General features: G+C 36.5%; 1 protein-coding gene across 6 annotated transcripts in view; it reads right to left on the reverse strand.

Moving 5' to 3' along the window:
* The window catches only part of MRTFA (myocardin related transcription factor A), an 80,879-nt gene that overhangs the window by 29,142 nt on the left and 37,079 nt on the right, over nt 1-14,658 (reverse strand). For all 6 annotated transcript variants that reach the window (XM_032220679.1, XM_032220683.1, XM_032220680.1 and 3 more), the window contains exons 3-5: nt 12,955-13,020; nt 5,196-5,251; nt 3,838-3,913 (exon numbers count right to left, since the gene is read on the reverse strand). In XM_032220679.1, coding sequence (XP_032076570.1) covers nt 3,838-3,913; nt 5,196-5,251; nt 12,955-12,961 — 139 coding nt within the window. In that variant the 5' untranslated portion in view covers nt 12,962-13,020. The remainder of the gene's footprint in view (nt 1-3,837; nt 3,914-5,195; nt 5,252-12,954; nt 13,021-14,658) is intronic.

The following is a 14,658-nucleotide window of genomic DNA, read 5'->3' on the forward strand; positions in this document are numbered from 1 at the left end:
TGCCCCCAACAACAATCCGGGTCCTCATTTTACCCACCTCGGAAGGATGGAAGGCTGAGTCAACCCTGAGCCGGTGAGATTTGAACCGCTGAACTGCTGATCTAGCAGTCAGCTGAAGTAGCCTGCAGTGCTGCATTTAACCACCGCGCCACCTCGGCTATTCTTTTCTAAATTCCAAGAAAACTGTTTAATAGTCAGCTGGGCTATGATGGGATATGCACCTGCAGGAGCAGTGGGAGAAAGGTTTTGACAACACAAAAATTTCCAAAAAAAAAAAGAGTCCAGATTAAGAGACTAAACAGTTCTGAGCTGGATGGGGGTGGAGAAGTTCATGGTAGCCACATCCCCATCTCATTTCATTTTTCTTTTCATCAACATTGTCCCTGTTAGTTAACATCAGATCTCACTGTCTCTTCTTCTTGAAAAATGAAATTCAACAAGGTCACTGAGGAATTTGAGACAATGTGATGTCTTTCTCAATATTTTTTTTAAAAAAACAGATATTGAAATACTCCCATGATTATATCTCGCTGCCCTGATAGCTCTATAAAAGTTAGTAAGAGCATTATGCAGATCTTCTATCTGTCTTGGGACACAATAACCCTTGCATTCTTACTCAAATGCTATTGACTTACTCAAATGTTCTTCACTCCATGGTCAAATTCCTTATGTGTGCACTTCACATATAAAGACTTTATTTTTGCCTATTCCTTTTGGGTAAGTGATACCTTCCGATTCTCAGTTGTTGCTTTCATATCCTGATTTCAGTCTGGTTCCCACTACTTCACATAATACTGTTTCCCAGAACTCTTCTTCCTTCCACACAGAATTCATTGGAGAGCTGGCAAGATCAAACTTACAAGACACTTTTCAGTCAGATTTGGGGGAGAAGCTAAACATCTTAGTAATCTTCCACTTTTCAAAGAATCCAATTGGCAGCACTGCTCAACTATGACTCCCAGTATTTTCCCTTTTCTTGGATCAAACAGAAAGCTGTGAAGAAACCACTACCTGTGACCCTCCACTCTCCTTCACTCTCCTGCCCAGTTCACTGCCTTGCAATTTCTCCAACAGTTGCATTTCCAGTGCCATTTGTTCTCACAAACACTAGCAGACAGAGTAGGATTAAAGAACCTTGAATATCTTTTAGTTTTATTCCAAATTCATGCCCTGGGAAAGCAACACAGCTTCTTTTGATAAATGGTCCAGCCAAGATTGCTGCTTCAGTCCCTCTCAGTAGAGAGGATCTGATCACCTTACGTTCCTTACATCATGCATAGGCAGACATTACTCCCATTGCAAAGTCTGTACAGTCGCCTTTGCTGCTCTGAGGCTTCGCAGGTGGTTTTCATCCAAGCGTTCATAAAGATCATCAATAATGAGATTCTGGAAATTATTCTGAGGCTCTAAAATATAAGATCTCATTTGACAGATTTGGACTTTTGTCTCAGATTCCTCTAATTCTTCACAGTTTGGCATGTTTTAATCTGGGATGCTTTCTAGTGTTTATAACTCTCTGCAAGTATCCAATTCAATCTTGTATCCAATATCTTGTATCCAATTCAAAAATTCCCCATCTTCATTGATCAGCTGAGAACTGGATTTTGTCTTTAGAACTTTCAGCTTCTCCTCAAACAACATTTAGATTATACTTGTAGCATACGTAGTTTTCGTCATCTTGCAGGAAAAAAACAAAGAAAGCATCTTCCCTTCAGTACTGGAGAGCAGAACCCCCTATTTCCATGTCTTCCTGACAAATGAAAACAATTTTTAAGAAGGGCCTTCCCCCTGGACTTTCTTAAACTTCTGTTCATTTTTATTTGCTTGATCATTGTGCTACTTCTTAGAGCTATTAAAAAACTGTGTTACATTGGCCATTTTATACTCTGTTCCCCCCAAAAATCTTAGGAATACATGATATAATTTTTGCTACATTATATGTAATCATTTCAGAATTCAGTGTAAAAATGATTTAGTTTCTTGTTCTCATTCTTTTCATCATTCCCTTAAATGTCTTTTCATCAGCAATAACAATCCAACCTTCATACCAATTTCATCTCTTGTTAGCATACTATTATTAGCAATGAGTACTTTGAAATCCTTTTTGCATCTCTTGAGCATCTCTTCACAGAAAACAGTGTGCGTTTTGTTCTCATTTGGCCATAGTCCAAATTCTAGAGGAAGCCATTTTTCTAATAGCTTCCTTGACATAGTTAATCATGCAGATGACCTCTTGTATTTGATAGTACATTTCCTGATCTGCTTATATTTTAGGCGAGCCTATATTACTAACTTTCTTTTTCAACTTCCTTTTTCTGAAAAATTTGAGACACTTCTTCTTTTGAAGAAAAAGATGCTTCTTCTTTTGTAAAGTGATACGGCTGTGGTAGAATCTCCAACTACAATGGAGGGAGGTCTTAAGACTAGCTTAAAGTTCTGGCACTGCAAAAAGTGGCATAAGCCTGCCTTTCCCCAGAATTCCTGAAGCCTTATCTGACTATTCTCATGGCAAGATTCTTGTAACATAGATAAAGGTAAAGGTTCCCCTTGCACACATGTGCTAGTCGTTCCCAATTCTAGAGGGCAGTGCTCATCTTAGTTTCGAAGCCGAAGAGCCAGCGCTGTCCGAAGACGTCTCTGTGGTCATCTGCCTGGCATGACTAAATGCCGAAGGCGCACGGAACGCTGTTACATTCCCACCAAAGGTGGTTCATATTTTTATATTTGCATTTTTACGTGCTTTCAAACTGCTAGGTTTGCAGAAGCTGGGACAAGTAATGGGAGCTCACTCAGTTATGCGGCACTAGGGATTAGAACGGCCGAACTGCCAACCTTTCTGCTCAACAAGCTCAGCGTTTTAACCACTGAGTCACCGCTGAACCACCAAAGGTGGTTCCTATTTTTCTATTTGCATTTTTACATGTTTTCAAACTGCTAGGTTAGCAGAAGCTGGGACAAGTAATGGGAGGTCATTCCATTACACGATGCTAGGGATTTGAACCACCAAACCTTTCTGATCAACAAGCTCAGCGTCTTAGCCACTAAGCCACTGCGTCCCTGTGTAACATAGGTAACTAGCAATAAAGTTATTTATTTAAACCTATTTAAAGATCTCTGAGTAACATAAATAACTAATAATAAAGCTTCTGCTTGTGTCTATTCACAACTGGTTCTTTTTGCTTACACCTGACAGCCCTTCTGGACAATTTTCAGATCTGCTAACCTTGTAAAACAAAATGCTTTAAAACTTCACAAAAAGTTCTAAAAAATGTTTAATACAGAATAAATTGCTAATTCAAACTAACAGTTAAGAAACTTTTTAAAGATGTATAACAAGGTAAGAGTTATGCCAGAGTTTTAGCATAGATTTCTGTTCTTACAATGACCTAAACACATGCTGATGGAAAGCCCACCAGCGGCATATAAACCCAGCATCTTCCCCTTCATATACTTCAGCAATACGTGTAACTATTATATCAACAGGCAGAATCTGGTAGCATGTTACAACTGGCAGTTTATTACAAATATTACAATAATGGGGATTTTTCTCTATTATAAAAATAGAACTATTGCTTTTATTCTTTAACAATAATTACATTCTTCACAGCCAACCAGTTTTCCAAGACCAACAGCAATGTATCTAGAAAACTACCTTAAAATATTATCCCAAAAGTTGCAATACTGATATTGCAAGAGTTATTTAGGCAAGCAGTACTTCGCTCTCACTTTATTAGCCTATCCATTTCTAAATGAACAGAAGTGATTCATGAAAACAATGAATGTCCAGTTTGTATCTTTTCAAAAACTTACTAAGCAACCATACACCAGGGACTGTACCTTCTAGAATGTGCATCCTCACCAACTCTGACCTCTCTGGCCGGGACCGGATCTTCCGTTTCAAGTAATCCTCTGTCTGCAAAACACAGAAAAATGCATTCTAAACCTCAATGAAGTCACAAGGCTAAATATGGAGCATGCAAGATTTTCCTGTTAAAATTCATCATGAGATTCTTAAGTAGAAGAAATAACCCTGCCTCACATCTTCAGCAGCTATGCTGCTAAAGAATGGAAGAAGCAAATGGTCCATCATATCACTTCACTTACATTGCATGAGTGCACAGCATTTAATCAGAGACTGAAAACCGTGAGGGAAATGAAGCACAGAGTTTCCAACACTGCTGTTTGAAATGCATAGGATATATTAATTGTCTATGTTCACATTCTACGGACAAGGACACTTAAATCAGCCTTCATTCCAGATTACATAGTGTATTTTCGGAGTATAAGACGCACCCCCCGCCAAAAAAAGAGGATGTGAATACAGCACTTTTGGCCTCGGAAACACCATCCCATTCGCAAAAATGGACATGCAGAGGGTTTGGGAGGCCTGCAAAGTGCTGCTGAGAGCTGAGGAGGGCAAAAATAAGCAGAAAACATGACATTTTTGCTCCTTTTCCCCCCCAGCCCCCAGGAGCACTCTACAAGCCTCCCAAAGGCTATGCATGCTCTGTTTTTTTGGGGGGGGGTGTTTTTTTTTGGCAAAAAGCAGGCCTGTTTTCGCAAAAAAAAAAAGCTGTTTTTTGCTCATTTTTGCCCCCAGCCAACAGGAGCATTTTGCAGGCCTCTCTAACTCTCTGCATGCCCCATTTTTCATGAAAATGAGGCATGCAGAGGGTTTGGGAGGCCTGCAGAGTGCAAAAACTTTTTTTTAAATTTACTTCTTCAAAATCTTGGTGCGTCTTATACTCCGAAAAATGCGGTACATATCACTATATAACAAATGTAAAGGTTTTGACTGAAATTATAATTTCCCACACATTTTAGTTTTAAAACAAGCCAAGCCAACAGTCACTGAAGATCTTTATGATTGTAGCCCAAGTTATGGTATTTTTACTAAGTTTATTTCTCAGGAACCAGAAATTGTTCCACTTACATTTATATTAGCAGACAGTTAATAACACAGAAGCAGTCAGTTGGATCAAATTAGATGCAGGATTACCGAAGGGGTTCTACCTCTCTGCCACAGGCATCCTAGACTCTAATTCTATTAATAATGTTACCATTTCAATCGCATTGCATATAATGTATAAGATAAAATAATCCAAAAGAATGGAGGCCTCTATTTGGAAAAATCAGAGATCAAATCTGAAAAAGATGCTACAGATGCTAAGCATTAAAAGTTCAGTTGTACTTACCCTGGCCCGCTCCAAACTTCTTCTTTGTTCATGAAATGCAGCTGGACTTTTCAGAGCTGTTGAAAGACAACAACTCAATTACACAGCTTAATTTCTCACATATATAAATATTTATTATTAACAATCATTAAAATCATTTGGACAAGATACTGAAGACAGCTATTTTGACCTATGCTCAACTGTATCCTGCTCTGATTTAATCTACATTGTTGTATTTTGCCAACCTAAACCAATGATGACGTTTACTGTCTGATCACTAAAATACTGGACCTAAATGTAGGCCGATTAGCAAAGTACACATCAAGGGAAGGAGCTAGTGAAGTATTTCAGCAAGAAAATATTTGTTTACCTGAGAAATTTATATATACCATATTTTTTCAGAGTATAAGATACACTGGAGTATAAGATGCACCAAGATTTTGAAGAGGCAAATTAAAAAAAAAGTTTTTGCACTCTGCAAACCTCCCCAAAACAGCTCATTTTTTTGCAAAAACGGGCCCATTTTTTGTCCAAAAAAAAGGGCATGCATAGCCTTTAGGAGGCTTGTAGAATGCTCCTGGGGGCGACCCCCCAAAAAACAAGCAAAAAATGTCTGTTTTTTTGCAAAAACACACCAATTTTTGTCAAAAAAGGGGCATGCATAGCCGTTGGGGGGGGGGGGGGCAAAAACAAGCAAAAAACCCAGCCAGTTTTTCACTCATTTTTGCGCTTCCCCGCCCTCAGGAGCACTCTGGAAGCCTCCTAAAGGCCATTTTTCCAACGGGGGCAGGATTTCGGGAGGCCAAAAACGCTGTATTCAGTGTATAATTTACACCCAGATTTTGACCCTCTTTTTTGAGGGAAAAAGGTGGTCTTATAATCTGAAAAATACGGTAATCATATATAAAGATATATAAAGTCTTCTAAAAATATCTGATGACAATATAATCCCATGTATTTGGATTTAATCATTTACAGAAAGAAAATACAAATAAGTGAGGAATACACTTTAAGCATGTTTAATTAGCAAGATAAAGGTGGCAGAAAATTTAAGAATTAAGTTCAAAAATGAATATATTTCTTTTCACAGTGGGCAATTGCCAAAATAACTCCTATTTTAAACTACTGAGCCCCCCTACTTAGCAGTATGCAAGTTTCGGAAGAATCCCCTGGCATGGCTTACTCTGCCAGAATAAATTCACATTGGTTGGGGGGGGGAAATGGTTGGCAATAATTTTTTCTCAGTACATTATCATCGGAGGCAGAATAAAATTCAGCTCTCTGCTTTTACCACTCCAAGCAGAAAAGAATGTAGAAGAATACACCACAGAGCTGTTTATTTTGCTGAATAAACTGGTGATGGGAATTTTTATATCAGTAAACTGAGCAGCTCATATTGTTTCATTATACATAGTGAAAAAATCTGACATTTACTTAGTAGACTAATAGGCATTTATTCATTAACCATTTGGGGGGAAATCTGACTGGATCTACCTTGAGTAAAAAGCAAAAAGGAAGAGAAAACTATAACTTATATCCATTTAGAACAGAGATATTCTCGTATTATCTTCTGAAACAATAATATAAACTAATTTTATTTAGGTGAAACCAATTTCTGGTTTAGAAAGGCTTGCTAATGAACATAGTTGATGTGCTATGAATGAACCAACAGTTAAGATAAAATTAAGTATTCTATTGTAACCAATGGGAGAAATGTTTATAGTGAAATAAAAATATAGAATGAATTTTTGGGGGAGGTGAATATTCTAGGAGGGAACCTTAACTGAATGCTATAATTCAGCTCATAAAAATACCATCTATTGCAAGTATGCATTCCAAAATGCTTCCAATGTAGAAGGAAGATGTTGCAATGGCATGTGAGAACAACCTTGGGAAACAAAGTGAAGATCTGCACCCAGGCCAATAGTCAGATAAGAAGCAGCTTAGCTAATAGAAGTAATATGAGTGTGACAAACTAGTTTCTTGTGCCATAAAGATGACAGAGGATAAATATACTTTTCAGACATGGATGATTCTGTTGATAAAACTTTACAATAAAATATAGTTGGTTCACCTGAGTCTGCTTCTTGTATGGAGTATTGCCCAAGACTAATAAGGCAAATCAAGTGGCTTGTATGATTGTCCTTGTTGCTGAGGCTTTTGAGTTTTATATACAGGTAGTCCTCAACTTACGACCACAATTGAGCCCAAAATTTCCATTGCTAAGCAAGTTAAGTGAATTTTGCCCCATTTTATGACTTTTCTTGTCACAATTGTTCAGTAAATTAGTGCAGTTAGTAAGACAGTTGTCCAATAAAACTGGCTTCCCCATTGACTTTGCTTGTCGGAAGTTGCAAAAGATGGTTACATGACTGTGGAACACTGCAACCATCATAAATACATGCTAGTTGCCAAGCGTCCAAATTTTGATTGCATGTCCATGACTTATGACCGCAACGGTCATAAGTGTCACTTTTTCCGGTGCTGTAGTAACTTTGGTCATTAAACAAATGGCTATGAATCAAAGACTACCTGTAGTTGATTTGTAATGCTGCATACTGCTTGGAGTCACTGTATGCCATATATATCTATTTAGAAAATAAATAGACAGACACATTCTGAAGTAAGAGGTGAGAAATGATGGATGCTAATACTGCAGATGGCTTCCTTGCTACTGAAGGCCCAACATTCCTGTAGTTTCTGAAATACATGAGCACAGCCAATTTGATTCCACTACAGAATACATTTCCTACCTACTGGGAAACCTTTTGTTACATTCAAATTGTATTCAATTTGTGGGGTTATGGCTAAAGCAAGCTAAGGAATGATGCATTGGGCACAGAAACATATCATAAAACAGGCAATCAGGATGTCCCCATTTTTCCCTGGTTTGTTTTTTGGGGGGAGGAGAGGTGGGATAGAAAAAGACTTCTGTCATAGTTTTGCCATGATTCTCATTCCAACACTTCCAATTTTCAATAACAGCACCACTGAAATTTGGCAACATGTTCTGACATGATTCCAGAGGTTACAGAAAAAAGGAGATTCAAAGGCCGTATGTAGTCATGGAGCTGTGGTCCCATATTTTATAAACAAATGGATTTCAGCAATGTGGCCTGTTCACTTTTCCAAATCATCCAGAAGATAATTAACTAGCAAACCACCATTTAGCAAACACCCCAAAGGGAAATGCTTTCATACCCTCATGAGAATTTCTTTGGCAAAACACTCTGGTTTATAATTCTTTCTAGTGCTGGCCCTGTGACAAAGAAAATTTCGTACTTGACTTTTAAAAATACCAAAAATGAACAAGTTTCTCTCTATTTTTCCCAAAACATTTTCACAAACGAAGACAGAATCTGAAAAGAATCAGTGAATATGTATTATCAGTTTCCATCCATTTTTCTTGGCTGCATAAAAAGGACATAATAAATGGCCCAGAAATGTAAAAACAACTTTATACCATGTCAGTTATAAAGCTGAAAGGCTTTTTAAAAGCATGACCTTAATATACTTTTTAGTTATAAGTAGGAAGTTATGAACTGCAGTAACCCATGTTTGGCTATTCTAGTTTAACTTTTGTTTAACTTTTTCAAGTTTAGTTTTTTAAGTATGCTTCTTTAGGATTGAGAATAAGATTAAAGCAACCTATTGAATGTTGCTAAACAACATAGAAAAATAATTAAGTATAGATTTTACTGGCTAATAAGCAGATAGTCTTAAATTCTACTCGATTCTGATTTCATGCCATGTTTTCTAGGGAATTAGAGAAAAATACAACACATAAATGTTTTAACTTAAAAATTGAAATGTAATTTAAAAACCAGACACAGCAGCATGATGATTCTTAATCAAGGAAAATGAGTCCTGTGGCATATGCAGTACAGCTGAATTAACATCTCCCAACATTTCTCATTACAGATAATCCTTCAATTACAACAGTTCATTCAAAGTTACAACAGCAGTGAAAAAAGTGATTTATGGCTGTTTTTCACACTTACAACCGTTGCAGAATTCCCATGGTCATGTGACCAGTATTTAGATGCTTGGCGATATTTAGGTTGGTTGCAGTGTCCCTGGGCCATGTGATCACCTTTTGCGACCTTTTCACAAGCAAAGTCAACGGGCTAGCTAGATTCAATTAAAAACTATGAGAAATGCAGGGATTCATTGAACAAGTGTGGCAAGAAAGGTCGTAAAATGAGGAAAAACTCACTTAACATTTGTCCCAATTTTGGGCTCAATTGTGGTTGTAAGTCGAGAACTACTACTATGTATTATTTAGTTCCGCCAAAATGTCTCATTCTTGATTCACTGAATTTTGCATAACCTTTCACATCCCCATTAAAGATGTAGACTTCCAACAAAATATTGGAGCATGAACTATTCTTCTTCTGGTTCTTAGGCAGCAATATCTAACTATGGTTTTTTGTTATATAAATAAGAAAAATATATATTTTTAAATATAAATCTTTCAAACACTAAAGTTCTTCGATTTCCCAAACTTGCTTCCATTTAATTTTATCTTTATCATAAAAGACATGATGAAATATAAAAGGTTTATTTACACATTCTATCATTAACCAAAAGGTTTGTTATTCTAACTTTAATAAGTTAAGAGTGTTACCACAATAAAATTTAATATTTAAAATTCCCAAGGCTTCTTTCACTGGGATTTTGAAGGAGGGTCTTTAAATATTTTTTTGCTTTTTTGCCATTATGTATAAGTTTATTAATCATTTTCCACTTCTTTTCAAAAAAATATTGTTGATTACACATGTAAAGAACAAACGTCAATATGCACTGCAAACAGAAAAATACAGAAAGGGGGCGGGGCACTGTGTGATGAATGTAGACATATGAAAAAGGGAAAGGAAAACAGAAAGAAAAAAGATGTAACGTTCTCCTTCATTCCAGCAGGTAAAGGCAATTTTAATTGCTTATTGTCATCTTAAAATGAAATATCTCTCTTCTCCCTGCAGCTCTTTTATTATAAATCTTCCCTGATTTTTAAAAAATATATTTGACACCTTCAAACAAAATCTCAGAGGTAATTTACTGCACATCTAAGTTTCAAAGCAAAAAAAATTCAAAATTCAATAGATTTATTTTTTGTGGATAAGTAAAATTTATCATTTTGTCAACTTTTTAAAAAGTCCTTTCAAATCTTAGCAGAGTTCATTTGCATATCGAAAAGAAAAAAATGATCCAAATCAGTTTCCTGATTTAATAGCTGTTCATCTCCTTTAGGGAATAAGTCATCGACCAGATCCATTTGCATTACATTTACATCCTCTTTCAAATTAATTCCAAAAAAAAAACATTGCAGCTCATTTTTTTACAACTTTATTAGAATATGCTCTGTCAATTTTATCAAGTATCTGATCCATTCTGCCCCAAAGCAGAAGCTAAAAAGAATTCAAAAGTTTGCACTAAGAATATCTGCTCTATTTTCTTAATCATCTGGCTGTAGTAGCCAGCCTTCAAAGTCTTCTTATCATTTAAAAAAAGAAAACTATCTTCCTTTTCCCATGAGAAAGTATCTTCTAAATAATACAAAGCTATAATTCCAAATTCCTTTAGATCTTTAGGATCTTAATCTCTCCAATTTGCAAATAATTTTAAAAAATACCAAAAAGTAATTAAATATGAGGTTCCATCAAGTTTAGTGTCCATAAAGGCTGCTGCTTGATGTAAATCCCAACTCTCAGTTATTCCACTCATAAACTATAAGTAAAAATGTCCTTTTTTTGCAGTCTACTCATGAGGAGCAGCTGTTCAGAGCCACATGGGTGATCTCATGGATGATCTCAACAATCTCTCCATTCTGGAGCAATTCTGCTTAGAAAGCTATCTTGCTAGCAAACCCAGCAAGGTGTCTATTCACCATAGCACTTAGAGGAGCTACCCATTTTCTACCATTTTTTGAGAGAATGTTCATATATGTGTATAAAGGGAGATGGTAATACCTCTCTCTTTGAAAGAATCAGTGGTACACCTCTCCTAAAGACCCAATGGTTTTAGATAACTATTGTCATGTCTTCAAACTTCCATTTTTAAGAACATGGAAGTAGTGAATTATCTAAACCTCTTTCAGTCAAGTATAGGACCAGAGTTTCATACAGAAACAGTCTTGTTTCATGTTTGTAATTGACCTGTGTTGGAACTGGAATGGAAGTGGTACATCCACCCTTGTGCATCTTGAACTCTAAGTGGCTTTTGATAGCGTTGACCACACGTCGGCAAATCAGAGCCTCTAAGAGCCCTCAATGACACATGATTGACAATACCTACACACCCTCCCAAGGTCTTGGCTACTGTCAAATCTGAAATCCAAGCGGTCATATTCACGAGCAGGGAAACCTCTCTCCCAGAGCACACTCAGGTCTTAGTTATGCACGCCTGACTGGTAACCTTATCCACAATTACATTCGGATAAGGGAAGATTATTTACACACCAACCTTGCATTCAAAAGCAGCAGCTGGAGCCTACTTTGCTTCAAGCAATTTAACCATAATATGATTCCTCGGAGGTTTATGAAAGCCTATTATTAAAAAGGAGACAAGGTCCTTGCACACACAATCAATATGTAATTCATCCCTCCAAATTCTGATGAAGTGGAAAGCATATATCAATGCAATTTACAATTATAGCCCAGAACCATAAAACAATATTTTAAAATGTGACAATTGCTATACTGTACATAAGTACATTCTTTTAAAAAATTATGTGCCTATACCGAAGAAAAAGTAAACCTAGATAAAGTAACGCATCATAAATCTAAACTTAATAATTACTTATTAATATCAAATTTATATGCCACCAATCTCACTATCAAAGCAACTCAATAAAAGCAAAGATACAAAACATTAACAGGGATGAATAAACTTTAAATTCCCCTTTTTATTCTTTAATATTCACAGATATGAGACCTATTCTAAATACATCTTTGTAACAAATCAATAAACAAAAATATACATATTTACACAATAGTTAGAACTTACAAAACAAAAATGTGTGTAGTTAAATCTGAAAGAAGGAAATCCTTTCTAAACTGCAAATGAGAAGTGTGTAGTTCCTTCTGTAAAGTGCAACAAAGTAAGGATGTGTTGTGCACCTGATTGCTCAACAGCTTTTAACACCCTTTCTGCAGGCTTCACACCAAATACCAAAACAACAGCAGAAATGTCTGCTTTCCTACTTGCTAAAAAAATATTACTGTATTTAATACCTAAAATTCTTGCTTTAGCATTCTGTAGTATTTTTTCACGTGTGACAGTAATTTTAATTCTGCTTGTATTCATGTCATCGTTCTCTTTCCCTGTATCTGATGAACCGCTCTAACACGTCTCTTCACAAAACCTCTGTTATCTAGTGGCTCTGATGTACACTAGTTCTTCAGTGTGACAGTGTTGCAAATGCAGAAAAATTAACATAATTTTCCTATCAACATACTACTAAGCAAACATGTGCAGCCATGATCAAAGTTCAAGCAAGACAGTAATGTATTAAACAGGAAATCTGCTAAGGAAATGATAACATGAATGCAATATTTAAAATGTTTGAGGATGGCAATGTCTTTGCAGAAGATGTTTTTGTATAGTACTACTTTTTACATTGTGCAAATGCTCAGAAAGCAGTTGCTGGTGTGTTGAGTATCAGAAATTAAAAACAGCCTTTCCCCCCCAAGCTCACACATTCTTCACAGAGAACAAACCCTTTCTCTCATCTGTGTAGTAATGTCTCAAAGAGGAATAACAAATTTTAAGTTGTACTTACGAGGCATGATCCCTTGACTAACCAGCTCTTCACGTGTCCGCCGCTGCTGGAGCTTCAACTGTAGCACTGCATGAGGCAGACAAAGAAGTAAGTAAGGAGCAAGTTACTGTAAGATATACTGTGCAGAGCACATTTTGCTGTTCATTTTTATTTTCTTCTATCTCAAGAACATTAGCAAGGAGCACAGGAGCTGCAATCCCCACCCAACACTTGCAAATTGCAGAAGTGGCCTCAGCAACAAGGTTTCCGTATTCTGCAGCGGACGCCGGGAGAGGAAGTTACAAAGCATTTTAGTAAGTTGATTTAAAAAATCCACAAAGTATGAAAATAGGCCATTACTCAATAATTCCTATAGCAACAATTAGGGTTGCAAATCATGAAAGTAGAAAACAAGAAGAGACTACACAAACTGATACTGTACCAGTAGGATGTTATCAAAACAATGGTTGCTGAAGTATCACTTTATATAAGCCTAGTTCAGAAACCCCCTGGAACATACCAATTTGGGATAATTCACACAATCTTCCCATCTCGGCACCTGGATAAAGCTGATCGATGATGAAACTTAAGTCTGGAAGTTAACAAGGTTACCTACTTCTGACATACACTAACACTTATCATGAGTCGATATCCATGAGGCTTATTTCAACCACATCTACAAATCACACTACTGTTGCTCGCTCGCTCCTTCCTTCCTTCCTTCCTTCCTTCCTTCCTTCCTTCCTTCCTTCCTTCCTTCCTTTCTTCCGTATGTATTTGCATGCATGCATGTTCATTCCAGTTTTTTTTTTCATTTCAAGAGTTGAGAAACGTTTTTGGTCTTCCTGATTAGGAACAAATAGCGCAGAAAACATTTTTTGAACTTAAAGTGTTGTTTCAATCCTACTATTCACTGTTAAAGTACAGAAAAAGCACAATCTAAAATATTCCCTATATATTCCTAGATAGGTTTATTTGACCGTTGAAATTTTAACCAAAATGCAATGAAAAATGTGCTATCTGTGGATAAGCTAACTCTCAAAATTTTCATGATTTAATTTTCATAATTGGCTTTTGAATGGTGACATATTTTTCATGCTAACTTTGAGGGTTGCTTTATCAGTGGATGACTTTATCTGCAAGTATTCATGGACACTTTTAAAAACTATTACCATACAAAGGTCCATGAGTATACTGATAGTCCTTGCTTACTGATTGCCTGTTCAGTGATCATTCAAAATTACAACTATGCTGAAAAGGGAGATTTATGATCAATCCTCAAAGTTACAGCCATTGCAGTGTTCTGCAGTTATATGCTTGCTGTTTGCGAGCTTCACTGTTGCCTTCCAACAAGCAAATTCAGTGGCAAGCGAGAAGGAAGTGACAGCGTAACTTACATCATTAAGTCAGCATAGTCACTTTACAATCACACTGCTTAGCAACAGAATTACTGGTCCCAATTGCAGGTAGTAATTGAGGACTACCTGGTTACTCATGCATAAGCAATGGATAAGCCAAGGCTATACTGTATATCTGGTACCAGTATTTCTAGGAAAAAAACTAGAAAACAATTTTTCCTACATAGTTTCATAGACATTGAAACTGTAATATTTCAGTTGTGAAGTTGTGATATTCGCAATGTAAGTATGAACTGCAAGGAAATCAGAATTTTTGACTGATCTGGTTTAATAACTCCTCTCCTGGCATGAACAAAACAAAGCAGAA

Source organism: Thamnophis elegans, chromosome 7 (assembly GCF_009769535.1).
Source record: "Thamnophis elegans isolate rThaEle1 chromosome 7, rThaEle1.pri, whole genome shotgun sequence".
NCBI lineage: Eukaryota > Metazoa > Chordata > Lepidosauria > Squamata > Colubridae > Thamnophis > Thamnophis elegans.